This window comes from Cibotium barometz, chromosome 19 (assembly GCF_041138505.1).
Source record: "Cibotium barometz isolate CiBa-2024 chromosome 19, ASM4113850v1, whole genome shotgun sequence".
NCBI lineage: Eukaryota > Viridiplantae > Streptophyta > Polypodiopsida > Cyatheales > Cibotiaceae > Cibotium > Cibotium barometz.
In genome coordinates, this window is record NC_141064.1 from 31,258,927 (window position 1) to 31,282,214 (window position 23,288).

A 23,288-nucleotide genomic window follows, 5' to 3' on the forward strand; every position below is an offset into this window, starting at 1 on the left:
TCGTTCAAACCAGAAAAGCAAACGTGCTTTTTCTTTTTTTTTTCTGTTTCTCTCCTTGTAGTTTATGCGTATTGTGACATGTGAGAGGTCTTCGACCGTAGTAATCACAACCTTAGTCTAACTAAACTGCACTTAATGATGTTTAAGAGAGAGACAAATATGTGTCAATGCAATGCAGCTATATTAGACGATGAATGCGGTTACAATGAGATCTGAATAGATCTATGAAGCTGAATATGCTGCCTATATGGTGAATATGCTGATATGCTGAATGTACTGCTGTCCCACTGTCTTTCCCTTGTTTCCTGGGAAGGAATCGCTGAAGGGATGGCTTTGGGACTGAAGCAATGCTGAGGTGATGCTGAAAACGCAGATGTTCTCCTGTTACCTGAGAGGAAACGCTGAGGAGATAGATGCGTTTGCTGAAGATGATGTACTGGATGCTGAATATGATGGACTGGTTACTGAATGCTGATGCGTTGGCTGAATATGCTGCTCCCAAGGCTTCCTGGAGGAGAAACGCTGGAGACACTTTGCTGAATGCTGGGATGGATGTGAGGAATAGAGGCACCTGCTTTATATAGCTCAAATAAGGCTGGTCGGCCAGTTGTCGGCCAACAACTTTGGACAAATAAATAGCATAAAATGCTAACTTGGCTGTAAATGCTGTCGGCTGCTGTCCATACTCTGTCGGCTGATGTATACATACTGTCGGCTACCTCCACAAGCCCCAAATGCTGGTCTATATGGCTAATGTGATGCTACCATGCTGAATCCAACTCATACCATGTGGTACATGCTGAAAACATTCATTTAAATGCCTGAATAATGCCTGATAAATCCTGATGATGCTTATGATGCTAAAATGATGCCATGTCACTGTACACTTGAATGGTGTGCACGTGACATTCCCCGCTGCTAAACTGTTGCTGGGTGGTATACCTGGCAACCTTCGACTCCTTGCAGTTTATGCGTCTGCACAACAAAACATGCCTCTTCTTTGCAAAGCAATCAACCCTACTTAACTACCATCTCCCCCCATCAACATGGGTTTCTTTGATGAAGAAAAAACACATACTATTTCTGAAAAGTGCAGTATGCACAAATAGCAAGTTTTTTAACACATACCGTTCTTCGACCTCATCTTCTCTACCTACCGACTTGCTCGTTCACGAGGTATGCTCTGATACCACTGTCAAATCCCCACGGATCCCCTCGTGATCGATCTTGGTTCGAAACTCGAATCCTGCAAACAAACGAACAAACAAACAAGCAAGGGGGTGCAGGCCTGACTCACCTCCCAACCATGACAGCCGTGGGCAAGCCCACAGTCTTGGCTGTCCCCACCGAGCCACGAGCTGAGCTAACTAGGATGACGTACCGACCAATCTCCTCCTCGCGACGTCCCATATCGTCCACGAAGCTGCCCTCACGGGCCTCGGGATTGCTGTCGGCCTTGGCTGCACAAAGTAGGTGCACGTCTGCACTAGATCCAGGCTCCAAGACCATAGAGCTCTCACAAACTCGCGAGATTCTCTATAATACAATAACTAACCTTGGCCACCCTTTTATAGGCTCTTGGCCGGTCATCGGGCGTCCACACTTGGCCACCCGCCCGTCCATACTTGGGTGCCCGCCCGTTAGTATTTCCCTAACTCAGCTCGTCAATCAGCTTGCCTAGTTCCAAGCTTCCCCAAGCCTCGAAACTAGTCTTGCATGCGTATAGCACACGGTAGATACACACTGTGCACATGACATATGCTTTTGTGTTTTTTTTTCTTGAATAAAACTATACATATATATATATATATATATATACATATATATATATATATGTATATATGCATATATATATATGTATATATGTATATATGCATATATATATATATATATGCATATATACATATATACATATATATATATGCATATATACATATATATATATATATGTATATATGCATATATATATATGTATATATGTATATATGCATATATATATATATATATGCATATATACATATATACATATATATATATGCATATATACATATATATATATATATATATGTATATATATATATATATATATATGTATATATGCATATATATATATGTATATATGTATATATGCATATATATATATATATGTATATATATATATATATATGGATATATATATTCTATTGTCTTAAAAAAAATAAAACACCTTGTAGTTTATGCGTATGCACAACAAAACATGCCTCTTCTTTGCAAAGCAATCAACCCTACTTAACTACCATCTCCCCTCATCAACATGGGTTTCTTTGATGAAGAAAAAACACATACTATTTCTGAAATCTGCAGTATGCACAGAAAAAACAGCAAGTTTTTTAACACATACCGTTCTTCGACCTCATCTTCTCTACCTACCGACTTGCTCGTTCACGAGGTATGCTCTGATACCACTGTCAAATCCCCACGGATCCCCTCGTGATTGATCTTGGTTTGAAACTCGAATCCTGCAAACAAACGAACAAACAAAAGCTGAGCTAACTAGGATGATGTACCGACCAATCTCCTCCTTGCGACGTCCCATACCGCCACGAAGCTGCCCTCGCGGGCCTCGGGGTTGCTGTCGGCCTCGGCTGCACAAAGCAGGTGCACGTCTGCACTAGATCCAGGCTCCAAGACCATAGAGCTCTCACAAACTCGCGAGATTCTCTATAATACAATAACTAACCTTGGCCACCCTTTTATAGGCTCTTGGCTGGTCATCGGGTGTCCACACTTGGCCGCCCGCCCGTCCATACTTGGGTGCTTGCCCGTTAGTATTTCCCTAACTCAGCTCGTCAATCAGCCTGCCTAGTTCCAAGCTTCCCCAAGCCTCGAAACTAGTCTTGCATGCGTATAGCACACAGTAGATACACACTGTGCACATGACATTGGTGTTGCCTTTTCCCTTTGTCGTCTTCAAAGCCTTGATCTTTTACATATCCTTCTCGGCAAACTTCTCCAATGGAGCATCATCTTCTTTTAGTTCGGTGTTGGCCAATTCCAATGTGACAAGTTGGTCTTTAATAATTTGTAATGCAGCAGTATGCTTGTTGCTTGTTCCTCCAACTGGTTGATGTTTGTAGAGGTCTTCGTAAACTGTCGTGTACGTGCTTTGAAATTCTCTACCTATGCCATACATACCTTGGTGAACTCCACAAGTTGGCATTGGAGTGCGAGCTCAAGATCAATCCAAATCTTAGTAGAATAAATTCAATAGGTTTTGGACCATGGCAGATCTAAGAATACTTTACTCAGGTTGATCCTTCTCCTCGATAATCGTGTGGAGTTCTGCATTTGAAAACTTTGGCACACTCCTCCATTTTTGAAAATTTTCAGAAGCTTGTATAGAAGATTGATTTTTTGGAGAAGTGCTAATTGGAATCAAAACCTTGCAAGCCTTTGGATTAAGGTTGGAATTTACAATAGGGTTGGTCGCTTTTGATCTCTTATGAATATTCGTGGTTTCGAAAGCCGTTGAGAGTACATTAGTGCTTTGAATTCTTTTGCATACTCGGAACATTTTGAATTTACACTTCCTTGTCTTAGAGGTGCTCTCTCGCGTTCTGTGACCTTCAACCCTTGTGTAACTCGCGGATGCTGTTACGACCCTGTGTTTTTCTCTGGACCACGGGCACGGGCATGGGATGGACAGTGTGAACGACATCAGTTTGGATATGAAAAGGAAACCCATATGTGTGGCTAGAGGACATGGCCATAACGTTGCTGTTGCATTTGCCCTCTCATCAGTACTCAACATTTTACTCGTCTTTGATTACTAGTGGCAGGCTCAGCACCATCACGTGGGAGGAGCTTGTGCCCATGGGCTTGGACCAGGAGGAACGATTCACGAACCCTCCTCAGGGTGGAGGTTTGGAGGCCTTAACTGGCCAACGGTCGAAAGGCCGTAACACAGGCAAAGGGAAGGCTTTATCGGAGAAGTCTTCTGAGAAGAAGTCCGTCGCTGACCGCGAGAAACTAAAGGCAGAGAGGACCTGTAATGATTGTGGCGAGAAAGGCTACTATTGGAGGCAGTGTCCCAAGCAGAAGACCGAGAAGGGTGAAGATTCCTGAGCAGCAATCATGAAGACTCCGGCTTTTGTGCACTTGGAGGTGATGGACACCGATGTTTCATTTTCTTCAGGCAGGGAGGAGGTTCGAGGATTCTCGGCAACGGATACTTGGGAGTGAGACAGTGGTGCTTCCAGGCACATGACTCCTTCCCGTTCAGCTTTACAAGATCTCTGCAGGTATTCTGGTCACATTCTTACTGGGGATACATCCACTATCCCAGTTCACAGTGAGGGTAGGTTGGAGATAGTTCCCGATGGCAGAGGGGGGAAGCATTCCTCCGAGGTGTTGTATGTTTCGTCACTTTGTTTTCATCTGTTGTCAGTGCATCAGGTTTGCAAGATTAGCGTACGGGTGGAGTTTGATGAGCACTTTGCTCTCTGGGACAAAGCAACAAGCCAGGTGGTTTGGGAAGGCGGAGTGGAGAATGGAGTTTACAAGCTTTCAGCACTCTCTTTCCTAGGTCCTCAGGTTTGTGATGAGTGGCAGTTTGGTAATGGCCACTTAAGTGTGGATACGTTGCAAGTGCAGGCTTTCCGGGACCAGATGGTGGATAGCTTGCCTGTTGATGGCAGCAGTTGGCAGGAACTTTCCAGTACTGATGTTGGTGGTTCTTGTGTTCGTCATTCAGAGGAAACTAAATAGGTAACTTATGCTCTGATGTCTCGTAGTATTTGGGACAAAGAAACTCTTGTAGATGAGGATGTTCTTTGCACGGGGACCTCTCGAAAAGCCAAGCAGGTGGCACTTGATTACTTACAGAAGGAGGTGGATTCTCCAGGCTTTGTGGTTCCGGATTCAGAGGGGGTGGTTAACAGGTTTCAGAAGGCCTTGCGTGGTCTTCAGCAGGTTTCCAAGACTTGGCTTTGCACTGTAACAAGTGTTGATCCTTGTGAGCAGTGTGATGCCTCTTTGACTCGAAAGCAGAATGGTTCATTGATTTGGTTAATGGACACCAGATTGGACGTGAGCTTCTTGATGAGGCAGTTGAGCTCATGGTTGCAGATGACTCTTTGGGAGGCAGGATGCGTATCTTGTGGTTTCTGCGGCATGCGAAGGATCATGGACTCTTTTACATAGGAGGGGGATTGATTGATGGAGTCCGACTCCACGGTTGGAGTGACGGGAGGAGATCCGGACACGAGGTGATCTACTTCAGGCCCAGGAGCGGTTTTATGGAGTAGTAAGAGGCAATCATCTTTTGCCTTGTCGTTGATAGAGGCAGAGTACGGGGTTGCTTGAAATGCTGCTTGTGAGCTGGTGAGGTTGCAGAGGTTGCATTGCAAGATTGGGCTTCCACTGGAGGAACCATGGTCATCCAGAGGCACTTTGTTCGTGAACAGATCGTTGCTGATGACATCTTGCTAGAGTTCTGTTCGACGGAGGACAGTACGGTGGACCTCTTCACGAAGTCGCTATCTCAGGATTTGATCAGGCGGCACCCTAGCTCCTTGTGGTTGGTTTCACAGCCAGGAGCTGAGAGGGGGTGTTAGAAGTCATCTCCTGTCTTTCTGTAGACACCAGGGCCTTTGTTGTGGGTGTGTTCGCCCTTGTAGGTGTTTTCTCATTTTTCCCCACTCTCCGTATTTTTCCCTATTTTTTGTGGCTTGGGTGGCAGCCCTGTGGTGGAAGGAGGACCTCTGATGCTGGTGCTGGTTGATTGTGTTGCTTCAGGTCCACGACCTCCCACATGAGCTGGCCGACACCCCTGCAGGCTGGCCGATTGTTTTTTGGCTGGTCGTGGAGGTTTAGTGCCAGTCGGCTGCCTCTGAAACAAGCCGACTGCACTATGGGGGCCATATAAAATGGCCCCCCAGTCCCTTGTCACATTTGTATCACTTCGGGATCTTCTTTGTGTATATAGAGCAGAGTTACACGCCTCTCTCTCTCTCTTTCTCTTGTGCTGTTGTTTTTTGCATTGCGTTTGCTCTCGTGTTCCCAGATTTGGTCATCATCTCCGCTGTGCATTCTGACAGGAGAGAAAAGAAGGGAAGGCATTTGGAAATTCATTCACATTAGTAATGTGGTTGTGAGCTTGAGGTAGGGGTGCCATTTATGGGGAAAAGGTCTGAAACACTATAGACGGAACTGTTGAGATGGCCGTTCTGCTTGGTTTCAAGAATGGAAGTGCCATGGGTGAAATAGCTGTATGGGCATTTTCGATACATCTATTCAGGAGAGTGCACAAGTGCATGCAGGCATGTCCCTATTCTCTGCCATGGAGTTACGGTCCAGATTTTCTAGAAAGTGGTTTCAAATTGGGAATTCTCATGGGTGATCTTTATTTGTGTTATCTTCAACACACCACATACATAATTGGAAATTTGATTTTTTCGGTGAAAAGCAAATTGAGACTCAGTTTTGTTATTTGTCCTACTTACGAGCTGCTTCCCGTTTGTAGGGCTATTAGACTTGGCTGAATAGCTCTAACTTGCATGCTGACGATTAGTCAGTCTTCTAGTGTGGGAATTGGAGGCTTTGCCATGGCATTTCAATTAAAAATTGTTTTGTGAAGGAGATAACACAAGTGGAAGCATAAACAGTAAACATATGAGAGAGTGCAAAGGAGAATGAGAGAGTTGGACAAGATCACATTTTATAACAGCAGTAAAGCTTTACAATTGCAATGGCCAGCAATTGAATGTTGAACTATGTGCAAGGGAAGTGGATGAAAGAGTGAATAATGGGGAACTCCTTATATAGTGGAGGAGAAAACAGACCGATTGCCTCTAGGGCTGGCCGACTGCCCCTAGACAAATAAATAGGAGAAAAATCTAGTAAAATACCAGATAAATGGTAAAGCCCTAGAACACTGAGATGCACAATTCTAACACCCCCTCTGCAGCTCATAGTGAAACTGGCCTGACGGGCGGTGAATCAAACACTTGCACATAAAACACTTCAACGCCATTGAGGACCTAGAAAATGAAAACAAACACGGGGAGCTAGAGTGCTCCTGCAAATAGTACACGGACACCAATTGGCCCCAAAACGCAGTGGCGCCCCTTGCGGTATTTCTTTAATTGAATATAAGAGCTTTGATTACGGGCTGGTAATTCAGCCGTCCCAGTAGAACTCCTGAAGCCTGCAAAGAACCTGCATCTGGCTTCTTGTCCACATGGCATCCACAAATAAATCCAGCCATTGTTCACATCGAAAGACTCTCACACATTAAGTCTGCATACAGAAGCTTTCTCCCATGATCAAGGCTGCCACAACCATCCATTGCCTCTCACACTATGAACAGCATCACACCCTGACACATCCAGTGCTGCTGCATCACAACACAGACTCCCAAGCTGTCTCTCATAAGAGAACACGTATCACAGCTCAGCATACCATACAGTTGACACACCTGTACAAACCCTCTCTACCTTCCAAGGGTACATCCATCTCTGTCATGGATTCCTTGTCCCCTGTCTAATCAGTAGCAAGGCTGTACCAAACATGTGTCCATTCCTGTACCTTCTGCCTGCATGTGACCTATCTCCTGGAGAAACCCAAAAACATGTCTCTTTGAGAAAACCTACGACCTGTTTCCACATGAAACCCTTAGGCCTGTTCCCCTTTGAAACTTCTGTCCTGTTTCCATACATCTAGTTACCTGTTCCCTCATGAAACATCTGGCAACATAGAGATGTCCATAACTGTTGTTCCCACTGTTCCTTTCTAGCAGGAAGAACACAATCTGCTCCATGAGCACGCAGCCATGCGAGCTTGCATCACTTCCATGCCAAGAAACATAACCACGTGTCCTGTACTTGTAGCCAGAAACCCAAGTACATTGCTGAATTTGCAACCAAACAAAAACAGCCCATAAACTGTCCCAAAACAGTCCTGAATCCAAAGCATAGAGAAGCTGAAAGTTCCATCAGTTGAACGCCATCGACATGATGTCTATGTTCATGGAAAACCAGCCCCTGTCCACCTCTGTGTCCAGAGAAACCAACCCTTGTCTACTCTTCAGCAGAGGGAGAGAGAGAGAGAGAGAGAGAAAGGAGGCCTGTGTCTCTGTTCTGAAGCACAGCACAGCAGCCAGCCCTTTAGTCTCCAAAAAGCATGCGCCTGAAGCTTCTGTAGCATAGCCCGCCTGCAGTCCTTCCAAAAAGCAAAGAAGAAAGAGAGATTCAGTAGGCGCCTGTTCTGTCCTGTCCGTACAGCTGTCCGTACAGCTGCCACGTGGACTGTACCTGCACCTGTACTTGACTGCGCCTGAATCTCCACCTGCAGCAGCATGACCTGCCACGTGGACAGTACCTGCACAGCAGCCGTACAGTCCTGCACAAGCCCTTCTGTGCGCAGCCAGCATGCAAACTACCTCTCCCCAGAAAAGCACACGCTTCCTCTTCAGATAGGCGCCTGAAAATTCAGATGAGCAGCCCTCCTCCCCAAGAGTTAGGCGCCTCCTTTTTCCTGGCAGCCCCTCCTTTTGCCCCAAAAAGCACACGTGGCCCCAAAATAGCTTATGGGCCACGTTTTCCTCAAAAAAGGCATTAAAAATTACTTTAAAGGTTTTTAATCCTTCAAAGCTAAAATTCCTTTGCCCCCTTTTACACATGGGGTTATCCACACATGGGCTTCCATCTTCACTCCCACCTGATGCCATTCACACTGTCCACCATGTCCCCGTGCACACCTGCATCTTGTCCAGAGAAAAACACAGGGTCGTGACATACCCCCCTCTTGAAAAATGGCAAGCGTCCTCGATTGCACTCAATGGCACAGTAAAGCATCTTATGAGCAAAGACTCCCATATGGCAAAAACAATGGCCTTCCAATGCATCTGGAGGATAGAACAATCATCCTGCACAATAAGCCACACTGTCCTCTTGCTTGTTCCTTCAGAACCTACAGCAAAAGTCTAAAATCAAATGGAAACACGTTAACTGTGTTAGCCAAAAACAAAACCATGCATCATTCTACATATGACACACATATGCATGACACACATATGCATTCGCAAACAATATGCTCCTCAAAATGCTCTACCTACTCCAAAGTAACAGTCTAAGGGCTGCTCGCAAGCCTTACGCCCATGGGCATCCCGCAGGACCCACGACTGATGGTAAAACATGAGCATATGAAAGCACTCAATGCATCCAAACACTACATCCACTAAGCACTTTCCCACATATGTCTCATGGCCATCCCGCAGGAGTTACACCGAGTGGTGCATCCATGACATAATAAAGCACTTGATGTATCATACCAACATACATGCAGCACATGACACAATGCAGAGTATTTCCCAATGTATTCTCAATGGTACCAGGATCCAATGGCACCAGAATACAAAAATACCTCTACCTCAAAAAGTGTATGCATACATGCACAAACAGAATTCGATCCATTTTTCCATGAACCAAACCAACTCTAGGACTGCTCGCAAGACTTATGTCCTCCATAGAGTTATCCATAGCTGCAGTTAGAGTTCCAGGTGCGCGCGACTGTGAACCATACTCAACCACCATCTCTTGTGACTAGTACACAATATCATAGAAGTCCCATAAGCAGATGTACTGTCAGCCTCAGTACCTTCGGGTGAATACAAAGATGTCACCAAGCGACTCCTAGATAACAAATGAGCCTGTCTGTAACAACAAGGGAGCGGAGGTGCTACCCCCCTCTTGAGCATCAGGCAATGCTCCAGACCTATGCTCTGCTGAACCTGAATGAGCCGTAACAAGAGTCGACTCCAACTCATAGGCATCAAGATAAAGCTGCAACTCCTGAGGTGAATCTGCTAAGTCACCCTCCTCCATCCACTTCGCATCCATCAGTGAACCTCCTCCATCCACTTCGTATCCATCAGTGAACAGCTCTTGAACTTCACAGGATAGCGACGGGAAACCTTACCCTGTACCTTTCTTTCCTTATGTGCCAGTATCTGCTCAGGAATAAGAACCTCGTCAAGTTCCTCCACTTCCATCTGAGCCTCATCTGATACATCCTCAGGCACCCAAAACCTGCTTGCACTCCACCCAAGTGATAAGCACAAGTCCTCGATGAAGCATAGTAGATCACCACTGCTAAACATAGAAAGAAACTGTCTTCCGAACCCATGAAGCCTCTATGAAGATACCACCGGTGACAAACTGTCGAAAGCCATAGCCTTCAACGCATCTCCTGCACCATAACACTTCAACTGCTTCTTGTTCCTGGCCGACTACTTCTTGTCCTTGGTGTCTTTTCTCCTGAACTTCATCTTCTGCTCTTGCTCTTCACCTCATATAGGCAAAGACACAATCCTGCACTGTGTCCTGCACTTCCTTTTCACTTTCCTCATGTTGAAGCTTTTGATGTGACTCTCATGAGACAACCACGAGCTCGCCCCCTTAGGAAAGTTGGCGATTGTCCCGACCAAAGCAACCACGGACTCGCCTCCTTGAGAAAGTCGACGATGTGTCCCGGCAAACGGAACCTTGTAAACCGGCCTTCAGAAAACCAAAGGGCGGTGGAACAAACATTTGCACATAAAACACTTCAACGCCATTGAGGACCTAGAAAATGAAAACAAACACGGGGAGCTAGAGTGCTCCTGCAAATAGTACACGGACACCAATTGGCCCCAAAACGCAGTGGCGCCCCTTGCGGTATTTCTTTAATTGAATATAAGAGCTTTGATTACGGGCTGGTAATTCAGCCGTCCCAGTAGAACTCCTGAAGCCTGCAAAGAACCTGCATCTGGCTTCTTGTCCACATGGCATCCACAAATAAATCCAGCCATTGTTCACATCGAAAGACTCTCACACATTAAGTCTGCATACAGAAGCTTTCTCCCATGATCAAGGCTGCCACAACCATCCATTGCCTCTCACACTATGAACAGCATCACACCCTGACACATCCAGTGCTGCTGCATCACAACACAGACTCCCAAGCTGTCTCTCATAAGAGAACACGTATCACAGCTCAGCATACCATACAGTTGACACACCTGTACAAACCCTCTCTACCTTCCAAGGGTACATCCATCTCTGTCATGGATTCCTTGTCCCCTGTCTAATCAGTAGCAAGGCTGTACCAAACATGTGTCCATTCCTGTACCTTCTGCCTGCATGTGACCTATCTCCTGGAGAAACCCAAAAACATGTCTCTTTGAGGAAACCTACGACCTGTTTCCACATGAAACCCTTAGGCCTGTTCCCCTTTGAAACTTCTGTCCTGTTTCCATACATCTAGTTACCTGTTCCCTCATGAAACATCTGGCAACATAGAGATGTCCATAACTGTTGTTCCCACTGTTCCTTTCTAGCAGGAAGAACACAATCTGCTCCATGAGCACGCAGCCATGCGAGCTTGCATCACTTCCATGCCAAGAAACATAACCACGTGTCCTGTACTTGTAGCCAGAAACCCAAGTACATTGCTGAATTTGCAACCAAACAAAAACAGCCCATAAACTGTCCCAAAACAGTCCTGAATCCAAAGCATAGAGAAGCTGAAAGTTCCATCAGTTGAACGCCATCGACATGATGTCTATGTTCATGGAAAACCAGCCCCTGTCCACCTCTGTGTCCAGAGAAACCAACCCTTGTCTACTCTTCAGCAGAGGGAGAGAGAGAGAGAGAGAGAGAAAGGAGGCCTGTGTCTCTGTTCTGAAGCACAGCACAGCAGCCAGCCCTTTAGTCTCCAAAAAGCATGCGCCTGAAGCTTCTGTAGCATAGCCCGCCTGCAGTCCTTCCAAAAAGCAAAGAAGAAAGAGAGATTCAGTAGGCGCCTGTTCTGTCCTGTCCGTACAGCTGTCCGTACAGCTGCCACGTGGACTGTACCTGCACCTGTACTTGACTGCGCCTGAATCTCCACCTGCAGCAGCATGACCTGCCACGTGGACAGTACCTGCACAGCAGCCGTACAGTCCTGCACAAGCCCTTCTGTGCGCAGCCAGCATGCAAACTACCTCTCCCCAGAAAAGCACACGCTTCCTCTTCAGATAGGCGCCTGAAAATTCAGATGAGCAGCCCTCCTCCCCAAGAGTTAGGCGCCTCCTTTTTCCTGGCAGCCCCTCCTTTTGCCCCAAAAAGCACACGTGGCCCCAAAATAGCTTATGGGCCACGTTTTCCTCAAAAAAGGCATTAAAAATTACTTTAAAGGTTTTTAATCCTTCAAAGCTAAAATTCCTTTGCCCCCTTTTACACATGGGGTTATCCACACATGGGCTTCCATCTTCACTCCCACCTGATGCCATTCACACTGTCCACCATGTCCCCGTGCACACCTGCATCTTGTCCAGAGAAAAACACAGGGTCGTGACACATAGTGTGCAAGAGTCGGAAGAAGATAAGTTGATGAAGATGCATCCATGGATCCTCCAACATCGCGAATACTGGAATCACCTCGGAGCCCATAATCCCCAACAGTGGATGGAACACCACGACCCAAAATCCTCGAACAATGAACTTGGAACAGATCCAGTTCATAATCTCTACTGTATCAAAGATAACCATGTCTTGCCAGATGTCTAATGCTTGGAACTCTGAATCATGGTTCCCATGCACCAGTAAGTGGAGCTGTAATCACTCCCCTCTCTCGCCCACTAGCCTCTTTTGGCTGGAAGCACATGGGGGGAAACTACATGTGTACTAGAGAAGCACACCATCTGGGGTCTCCTGAGCCGGAAGTGCCTTGGGAGCCCTAGAAGTGGTACTAGAATCTGTATCACTATCTTGTGTCGTGTCTTTGTCTTTTCTCTGAGATGAAGCCTTGCCCTTGGTCTTGTCCTTCTTCTTGGACAAACAATCCTTGGACAGATGTCCTCTTTTCCCGCAAGAGAAGTAGTGACTTTGACCTTTCTTTTGAACTGAGGAAAGTGCCTGGGCAGAACCATTGATTGACACCTTCAACTTACCTTGTGAAATGAGAAGGGACGACTCCTCCAAAAGTAGGGAGCTAAGATCATCAAAATCCAATTGAGTGGTGTGACCTGGCATCGCAAAGATCGAGAAATCACATCATAGTCCGGAGGAAGCTTGGTGAGGATAAGAGCAGCTAGCTAAGAAGAGGACAAAGCAGCACCCATAGCCAGTAACTGGTCATGGATAACCTTGGCCTTCATGAGAAAAGGCTGCATTGAATTGCCTTCAGGAAATAGCAAGCTGTAGAGCTGCCCCTGCAATGTAGAGCTGCCCCTGCAAGGTAATTGCCCTCATCGATGAATCTCTTGCAAAGAGATCCTCCAATTTTGACCATACCTGATGAGCACTGGTGAGAGTTTGCACTGCCGGTGAGACCTCCTCGGTGATGGTCCGCACAAGCACAGAATGCGTCTTCGAGTCTTGATTCTCCCAGTCTTGTAATTCTACAGCAAATTCATCCTCTTGATCTTGAGTCCACCTCCTAGAGTTTTGAGGACGCTCGGGCTTCCTTTCAGTGCCCTGAACAATGTCCCACAAACCCTTGTGGATGAACCAGATGCGGGCATCCAGACCTGCATCTGAAGCTTCCAATGAGTGTAGTTGGGTCCTTTCAACTTGTCATCTTTGTTCGTACAGGGAGAGCCATATCCATAGTAGCAAAGAACAAATCTCAGCTCTCAAACACTCCTCTCAAGTGCTTTCTAACGAAGCGAGGCACCAAGAACAATCAGCCCCCCTCTCAAACCGTAGAGAGAAAGAGGCAGGACAGGAGCAAAACAGTCCAAGATCCACGGAGAACTGCCTATCGGAAGGGCAGGGACTCGTGGAGGAAGAAGGCAGTGAAGAGCCACTTGTCTGGCAGCACCACGAGCAAGAAATGCACCACCAACAGATGCTGTAGTAGAAAACGCAGCCAAAACACTTTTAAATCTGCCTCTGAAGAGCAAAACACAGCCTGTAGGGCTGGCCGACAGCAACCAGAAGAGGGCTGGACCAGAAACGCAGCAAGGTACTGAAAACGCAGCTACTGTATGGACTGATCTGCAGCCGGAGAAGTGATGGAAGCAAAACGCGAGGCAAAGTGGTCAGATCTGCAGAGTTTGTAGCAGCCTGGACCTAAGCGTATGATACCATGAAGGAGATAGCACATGCGGAAGCATGAACAGTAAACATATGAGAGAGTGCAAAGGAGAATGAGAGAGTTGGACAAGATCACCTTTTATAACAGCAGTAAAGCTTTACAATGGCAATGGCCAGCAACTGAATTTTGAACTATGTGCAAGGGAAGTGGATGATGCTCCTTATATAGTGTAGGAGGAAACTGGCCGAGTGCCCCTGGACAAATAAATAGGAGAAAAATCCAGTAAAATACCAGATAAATGGTAAAGCCCCAGAACACTGAGATGCACAATTCAAATTGTTTTGTGAATGCAAATTTAAATGAGTAGGTCACTTCTAAAGGATTTTATTTTTAATGCAAATTTTAGGAGTAGCTGACAGTTTGTATGGTGCTATGGATTGTCTATGCTGCAGGTAGGGGATGGGACTACAACAGTTGTTCTCTTAGCTGGCGAATTTTTGAGAGAAGCAAAGCCTTTTGTGGAGGAGGGTGTTCATCCACAGAATCTCATTAGGAGTTTCCGCACTGCTGCTAATCTGGTTCGTACTGTTTCGTAATGATTCTTCTGAAAGACATGCCCACACACATATCATGGAGCTTAGTAGCTTCCATGGAAATCTCTCAAACTAAGGGATACATATTTGTCATCATGTGTTGTAATGCAGGCTATTGCAAAGATAAAAGAGCTTGCCATCAGCATTGAAAGGAAAAGTTTGGATGAGAAAAAATCCCTCCTGGAAAAGTGTGCAGCAACGACACTCTCCTCAAAGTTGATAGGTGGAGAGAAGGAATTTTTTGCCAAGATGGTTGTTGATGCTGTGACGTCTCTTGGGGCAGATGATCGTTTGAACATGATCGGAGTAAAGAAGGCATGTGAAACAGTCTTTTGGTTGTGGTTACCTGCATAAGCATGCAGGAGTGATAATGTGTGTGCCATAATAAGAACATTCCTTGTTTACCAGGTGCCTGGAGGAACCATGCGTGACTCTTTCTTAGTGAAAGGTGTTGCTTTCAAGAAAACTTTTTCTTATGCTGGTTTCGAACAACAACCCAAGAAGTTCGTGAATCCGAAAATACTGCTTTTGAATGTGGAGCTGGAGCTGAAGTCTGAGAAAGAGAACGCTGAAGTTAGGTTAGTAAGGGTGTGTTTTCTGTGAAATTGAGATGAGTGAAGACCTTGTTGCATTGTGTTGTCTTGTAACTAATCAGATGAGTGCCAAACATAGTGGTGTTACTGCGTGGTTATACATTGCCAACATCTTGCTTAAATGATCCTGCAGCAGAATTCCCTTGCGTCATATGAAAACGCTCAATTTGAAGTGATTGCTGCTTCTGTGTTCGTGTGAAAGATTTAATTGTCATGATCACTCTATGCAGTATTTTTTAAGGATAAAAAATTAAGGTTTATTATCTTATCATGCTTCTAGTTCTACAGGAGCTAGGAAAGTAAAACAAGTCTCTCTCTCTCTCTCTCTCTCTCTCTCTCTCTCTCTCTCTCTCTATGTGCACTGTGCAGTGCTGGTTTGGTGGTTTGCACATAACTCTTGGTTCAAGTCCTCCATTCCCTGCACTTCAGTGCCATCATAGAGATCATATGTGGTTGTTGGCGCTTGGCTATGACATTAAAAAGACTGGACTCATCTCATCTCTTCTCATCTCATCGCTATGAGGCCTAATAGACCTTGTTGGTCTTGGGTAAGACATTAATATATATATATATTTTTCTCTTTCACGAGCAAAATTATGGTGTGTCAAACACTGAACACAACTCCATTGCAATCATGAAGAATTAATCTAAGGAATGAGCTTAATCACAAATAAACAACGAGATAGACTCGACATATCAAATCACACTGCTGATCATACTCCACATGAAAGCTCTAGAGTACAATCTTATATAGCTCAATGAGCATTGATTGCACACATGCTTTTCCTTGAGATCTACACACACAGAAGCCATGTGAAGGCCCATTACATAATCCATGACATATCGAATCTTTATACTTTGTCATATCTACATTTACCTCTTCCTCTCAATTATAATTAACCTTTGTCCTGACGAACTATACATCTAAAGAGCTATACTGCCCCTCATTCACACCTCTCTCTCTTTGCACTCTAGTGTCTAGTTGTTTGGCTTCTGCAAAGTGACCTGAGGTGAAAGTGCTTCAACTATGAAGCATATAGCTTACACGCATGCCATGATGAAGTCTATGATTTGAAATTTCATGGGTGCACTCTTGTATGTACTTACCATTTTGTGTTTTTCATGATTTGGAGCTAATTTTTTCAAATTGTTGGTTTGTATCATCTGCTTTCTTTCCAACGTGTGAGCTAAATTTTGTGGCAGATAATCAAGATGCTTATTTATCTTAACCATGGATGGCTTTAAAAAAGACAAAGGATATTATATCTGCTGAGGTGTTGGCCCCACAATGGTTTTAAGGACTTCTCATTTGAAGAGGATCTATATAAGCTGGCTGCTGCTTTTTTGTGCAGTTAAGAAATGGACAAAAACATGTGAAGTGCTTTAATCAGAGTGCTCTCTTTCCATACTTCTATATGGATATCTTTGTGCGTGGCTTGCTGTACATATGGGTCACACTATCTTCTAAATCTTCTGAATGATATTGCGAACCTATCTTTGTTTTTGCAGGTTAGCAGACCCTGCACAGTACCAGTCTATTGTAGATGCAGAATGGAACATTATTTATGACAAACTGGACAAATGTCTCAAGAGTGGAGCAAAAATTGTTCTATCTAGGCTTGCTATTGGTGACCTTGGCACACAGGTATTTCATAAAGAGATGTTCAAACTTTGGGTGTCATTGACAGAGCATGAAAAATGTTATAAACTGAGATGATTCCATCCTTTTTTCTTCTTCACATTATGACCTCTTAAAGTGAAAATGGAAAGGTGTAGATTGAACAAGAAGGCTAAGATAGAATACTGACAATGATCTATAACTAGAAAGGTGTAGATTTAACAAGAAGGCTACCTCCATACTTTAGCACCAAAATCATGAGGGTGAGATACATAAACCTCCTCATGCAAATCATGATCCAAGAAGGAAGTCTTGATATCCAATTGTTGTACATTCCAACCATGATGTAGCTTTTGCCAATGCAATAATACACTTGATTATAGTCATACAAGATGTGGGTGCAAAGGTCTTATCATAATCTCTTGAGTATAATCCTTTAAAACAAGCCTTGCCTTGTAGTGGTCAATGCTTACCGTACGGTCATACGCCAACAACTATGAGGTGATCTATACCCTTCTGGAAGTGTCGAGAGCTCAAGTCATCAGATTAATGACTAGACAACCATAAACTTGTGAGAATTCATAGTAGTGTTGTCATGTCCAAGCACAACCCAGGCCATCAGGGACGACTAGGCGCACTGCACCGTTTGGCCACCCAATTGGTCCACCCGTGCTTTCTCATCATGTATGTACATTGGACTGGTGTCCATGGCAGTTGTATATGCTGGGGATTGATGCCACTCATATGATATTGTGGAATTGGCTTTTTGCTAGGACCTGTGCCTCTGTATACATGCCTGGAAATGCCTGGTGGATTGGTGTTCCATTGGGTTTGGTACCTCGTGTACTTGCCTGGAGCACGTCTATCTTGGTATAGTCTCATCAATGGGGATTGTTCATACCAATGCTGCATTGCATAGTATCTTTATGTGTTGGCTTGCAATTGAAATTGCATACTGTTTTCATGCTTGCTTGACCAATGTGTAGTTTTTGGTAAGGAGACGCTTGCTCGTGAACCTTGCGTGTGAAACTGTCTGCTGACATGGTTATGTGGTATGTCGTAGGTGGTAAGTATTGGTCATAAACCTAGCCTTAGGAATTAGCACTAATTTATAAGTGAGTGTGTATATACTTCATTAAGTTTTGGGTGACCAAAACTCTCTTATGAATTATGACCAGCTCAGTGTTCACACACAATGATGTCCTGAGATGGACAAAACCGAATGTCCAGTACCCAGACCTTATTCCCTTTTGTACAAATAGAGTAACCAGCCATGTGTCCGTTCTAGTTTGCACCACATAGCATCTACATGACACCTAGAGTGGCGTGGACAACTCACCACTTCACTCTTCCCTCTCTCTCTAGAAGTAGGCGCCTCCTTCATGAGGTCTCTTGGGCTGTATTTTCTGCACTTTCTCCTTCCCAACTCCATATCCAAGCTTGCTAGGGTGTTTTTCAAAGTGTTTCCGGATGCTATTCACTCTCCTACACACTCCCAACGACTGAAATTCAGCAAAACAGCTCTCTTTCTTGTTGTAATTTTTGGTCTTTTTGCTGAAAATCCTAATTTTAATCTTCCTTTCTTAAGTTGAACCATAGGGGAAGCTTTCTGAAACCGGCCTTTAGAAATCCGACGGGCGGTGAAACAAACACTCGCACACAAAACACTTCATCACCCATGGGAACCTGGAAAAGGGAAACAAACAGGGGGAGCTAGAGTGCTCCTGCAAATAATACAAGGACACCGATTGGCCCCAAAACGTAGTGGCGTCCCTTGCGGTATTTCTTTACTTGAACAAAATTTGAGTACATATTACAACTCGTAGAATCCTTTACCAATAGGATCCCTCGAAGCTTCACCTAGGACTTTCCAATAAGAACTCTCGTTATTACAACAAAGCATTCCATAGAGAAGGCACACCTGCACAACACCTCCCTGCTTGAAAAGGTCTTCTCTATCTTTACCATGGATCTCTTAAACCCTTTTCCAAACAGCAGTAGGGTTATACCAAACCATACCTTCCCTATAGTCACAGCTTGCATGTAATCTCGAGAAAACTACAACTTGTTCACATGAAACCATAGACATGTTTTCCACATGAAACCAAAGACTTGTATCTGATAAACCAAAGACCTGTATCCCATAAACCATAGGCATGTTTCCTCGATACCAAAGTCTTGTTTCTTCTCGAAAGACCAATGTCCTGTTTCCATGAGAGAATACACATAGGTCCAAGATGAAGAGCAACACACATCTCTTTCAAGAACATCATCCTGTGCATCTTAACTTGATCCTCTGTATTCAAATGTCGTAAACAAAGCCTTGCGAAGAGAGAGAGAGAGAGAGAGAGAGAGAGAGAGAGAGAGACCCCTTGGCTGCTAGCCCCTCGGTGCCTCCTTCAGCTCGCCTTCTTCCCAAAGAGAGATAGAGTCGTGCTGTCCAACCCAACAGTCGCCTTGACATGTCTCTTGCTGGTTGCTTCCACACATGCAACCTGTCTGCATCCGCTCGGCTCCTGTTGCTAATTGCAGCCCATATGCGCAGCCACTTGGTCTTCCACACGTGCAGTCTCTACCTGAAACCTGCCTGGTTGCTCGACTGGCAGTAGCCCATAGATGTAGTCGCCTGGTTGCTTTTTACTTGGTAGTAGCCCATGCTCAACCTCCTAATCACCTGCCTGACTGTCCATGTGTAGCAGCGCCCTGCTGTAGGTCATGTTCATTAGCACCTTGTCAGCGCCCAGCAGTAGTAACTCCTGACAGCAGCACATGACGACGACGGCGGCAGCAGCACCCAACGACGGCAGTAGTAGCACCTAGCGTACCAGCGCCTGGCGGTCAGTAGCACTCCTGGTGGCAGCAACAGCTATACCCGGTGGCGGCAGCTATACTCGACCGTGGCAGCTGTACCCGGCCGCGGCAGCTGTACCTGGCAGCAGTTGTACCTTACGGCGGCGGCAATTGTACCTAGCGGCGGCACCTGTACCCGACAGCATCACCTGTACCTGGCAGCACCACCACCCCATGCGTAGTAGCGTCCATGTACAGGAGCGCCACGTAAACCATCCAGCCACCCCTGAAGATCCATACGGCGACCACCACACGGCCCCTCCTCTACAGCTCGCCACCCTTTATAAGGATGCGATTCTGCTTTCTCAAAAACGCCAACAGCAACTTTAGCAAAAACGCATGTCTCAAAAATAATAAGATTTAAAAAAAAAGGCCTTCAAAGGTTACTAAACCTTATAAACTTAAAATCTCTTTTGTCCCCCTTCACACTTGGACTGGCCACTAACATGGGTTTCCTTTTTACATTTAGTTGATGATTGTCCACACTGTGCATCCCGTGCCCGTGCTCATGCCCACCTGCTTGTTGTCCAAAGGAAAAAAACACAGGGTCGTAACACTTTTCCCAGGGTTCCCTTCATTCTCTTGAAGACTCTTGTCGCGAAGAATTGCGATAAATTGAAGATTCATGTTCCCTATCATTTGCTCTCTATTGTTACACCAACACAAGGTAATAACAATCTGCAAGAGAGCATGTAAGACAAGAGAACACTAAACAAGGTATATGATCTTGGAATCCGGTTCCTCCCTCTTGCTTCTTACTTCCATATTTAAGCATAAAAGCTTACCAATTGCAAGTAGAGTCATAACATCGGAAGTCTTGACGATGGAAGTGCTTGGAGTGTTGAAATCTTTGATTTGTCGTAATTCTTCGTGACAAAAGTCTTTAAGAGGATAAAGAGAACCCTAAGAAAGCTTCCTCTACGGTTCAACTTGCAGAAAGGAAGGTTAAAATTAAGGTTTTCAACAAAAAGACCAGAAATTACAAGAAGAAAGAGAGTTGTTTTGCTGAATTTCAGCCACTGGGAGTGATAACAGATTCGATAACAATGGAAGTCTTCATGATGGAAGTGCTTGGAGTGGTACTTGAGAGGGTAGTGTGAGTTGCAAGTCTACACCGACAACCACTTTGTTTACAATACTGTATTCATATGCATTGGTATAGAAATCTGGTCAGAAATGCCCATGACACTATGTACTTAATTCTCCCAAGATCAATATACTTTATTTGAGGAAGGGGTCGGTTGTGCCGGCTCATTGTGCGTCTCTTGTTAATTCGGCAAATTACTTCTTGTATTGAGCATGTTGTCCATTAAATCTTGGTGTATTTAAGTGTATTGATTAGCATTGTGTTCAACCAAGTTACATTGGTATCAGAGCATACAGTTCTTTTTCCTTTCTATCATGAAAGGCGATCACTGTGAACACTAGCTATCTCTACAATTAGAACACTATGGATATCCATACAGGGAATGTTGGAGATGCTAACACAAGAGGCGGGGACAATGAAATGCATGTCTCCAATGCTTTGCAGGATGAGCAGACTCATGTGGTGCACGCTAGGGAACATGAATATGTGGGAGAGCCGTTCCGTGGTGGCAAAGAGAAAATGCAAGAAGAAGAGTCCATAGTCTTAAGTGCTGAACTTGCTCGTATGCAGGCTCTTCTTCATGCATAACAAGAAGAATTGAAGTTCTATCGTTACGAGGATCCATTGGTACATGACCGTTTGAAAGCCAAGAAAGCTGAATCTTATATTGATCATGCAATGGCAATGATTGCTCAAGAGTTGCACATGCAACCGAGGGATGCAGCACGTTCATACTTGGCTCGTACCGAGGATGCCTAAGCAGAAGGCAACCATCCCACATGTCTTGTAATCCCCACAAGTGCCCAAACAAGAACTTATGTCTAAGAGGATGAATCTCCATGCTATGGGAGAGGAAACATCGCGACGACTTCACGCCATGCAAGAGTACCTTATGTAGCCCGTGAAGGATGCAATGTTTATGGTAATGGTCAAAATGTATGTCAAATGCCATTGCCGGTTGAAAATGTGCATGTATAACACATGCAACATGGGCTGCAATTTTCTCTTGGTGAAGGTATTCCGTGTATCTCTCATGCCACTCATGCCTTCGGGTGTGCTTGTAAGGGAAAAGCTTTTGCTGAAAATGCACCAATGCATGTTGAGGGGCCGGCCGTTTTGGCTCATTGTGCGTCTCTCGTCGATTCAGCAAATTACTTCTTGTATTGAGCATGTTGTCCATTAAATCTTGGGTGTATTTAAGTGTATTGATTAGCATTGTGTTCAACCAAGTTACACGCACCACCAGGAGGCGACCACCATGAGTACGAACACCACCTTCCCTTGGGCACTGCAACAAACCCCCCACTGGGTTTCCACCTCCCAGTGTGCTGTCTCCCAAAAACGCCGGCTAGGGGAGATGACTAAGACAAGATGCAACTCTAGCCTATATTTTTCTCTTCAACTCCTTTTTTTTGCATATGGGTTAATCCGTCACACCTTGTCATTTCATGCTTGAATTGCCTCCAACACCTTGCTCCATTCGAGCCACCCGAAGACAGGAGCGAGGGTTGCCTAAAACCACAGGTCCGAGCTCAGATACCATGTGAGAATTTACAATAGCGCCACCACATCCAAGCACAACCTAGGCCATCAGGACGACTAGGTACACTACTAGGAGGCGACCACCATGAGCACAAACACCACGTCCCCTTGGGCACTGTAGCAAACCTCCCGCCGGGCTCCCACCTCCCGGTGTGCTGCCCCCAAAAATACCGGCCGGGGGAGATGACTATGACAAGGTGCAACTCTAGCCTAATATCTAGCCTATATATTGCTCTTCGATTTCCCATGTTTTTGCATATGGGATAATCGAGCACACCTTTCTATCATTTCATGGTCGAATTGCTTCAAACAAAACCACCTCAAAGGGAGTCTTTTTAGTTGACGCCTACACTAATATTGATGGCATGCTCAACCAATGGCAAGAATTCCTCCCAATGGGTTTGATGCTCCCTTAAGTAACACCGCAGCATCGTGATCAACCTTGTTTATGCTCTTGGTCCTGCTGTTTGTTTAGAGATGAAATGCGGTTTGTTAAGGGATGAATGAACCAAAGACAAAAGATTTAAAAATATGATCCTTGTGGAGAATTGGGATGGTTCTTATCCCCATTTAGGGGGGGGGTGGCAGGTGTAGTATTTGTTCTAGAAATGACATTACCTTCCATCTTGTTCTATTTGTAGTGGGTGGCTCACATGGTTTAGAGCTTGTAGCCATAATAACAATGGAGCCCATTTTGCATTGTATAAAACCATTTCTTGTTTGCTACACTTCTTTTTGCGTGTCTTAAAAAAAAAGTGGACTTAGACTCTACCCATCCTTTTTCTTCAGCCCTTCACTTAAAGCTTTCCTAAATCTCTCCCACATGGTTGTGTGCATTTAAAGCTTGCCTAGATAGGCAAGGGAGATTGTTGGGGTAGATAGTTGTCTTTTCGAGAAAGAATCTCCACTGATGCAGCCTATTCAGCTTTCCATCACTAGCATGTCTAGAGTGATAGTCATTTCTGGTG

At 45.0% G+C, this 23,288-nt stretch overlaps 1 protein-coding gene across 1 annotated transcript in view; it reads left to right on the forward strand.

The window, feature by feature from the left end:
* The window catches only part of LOC147628453 (T-complex protein 1 subunit eta-like), a 31,139-nt gene that overhangs the window by 4,658 nt on the left and 3,193 nt on the right, over positions 1–23,288 (forward strand). Inside the window, exons 3-6 of the mRNA XM_086813603.1 lie at positions 14,490–14,615; positions 14,742–14,945; positions 15,039–15,208; positions 16,733–16,868. Of these exons, the coding sequence (XP_086669729.1) occupies positions 14,490–14,615; positions 14,742–14,945; positions 15,039–15,208; positions 16,733–16,868 (636 nt within the window). The remainder of the gene's footprint in view (positions 1–14,489; positions 14,616–14,741; positions 14,946–15,038; positions 15,209–16,732; positions 16,869–23,288) is intronic.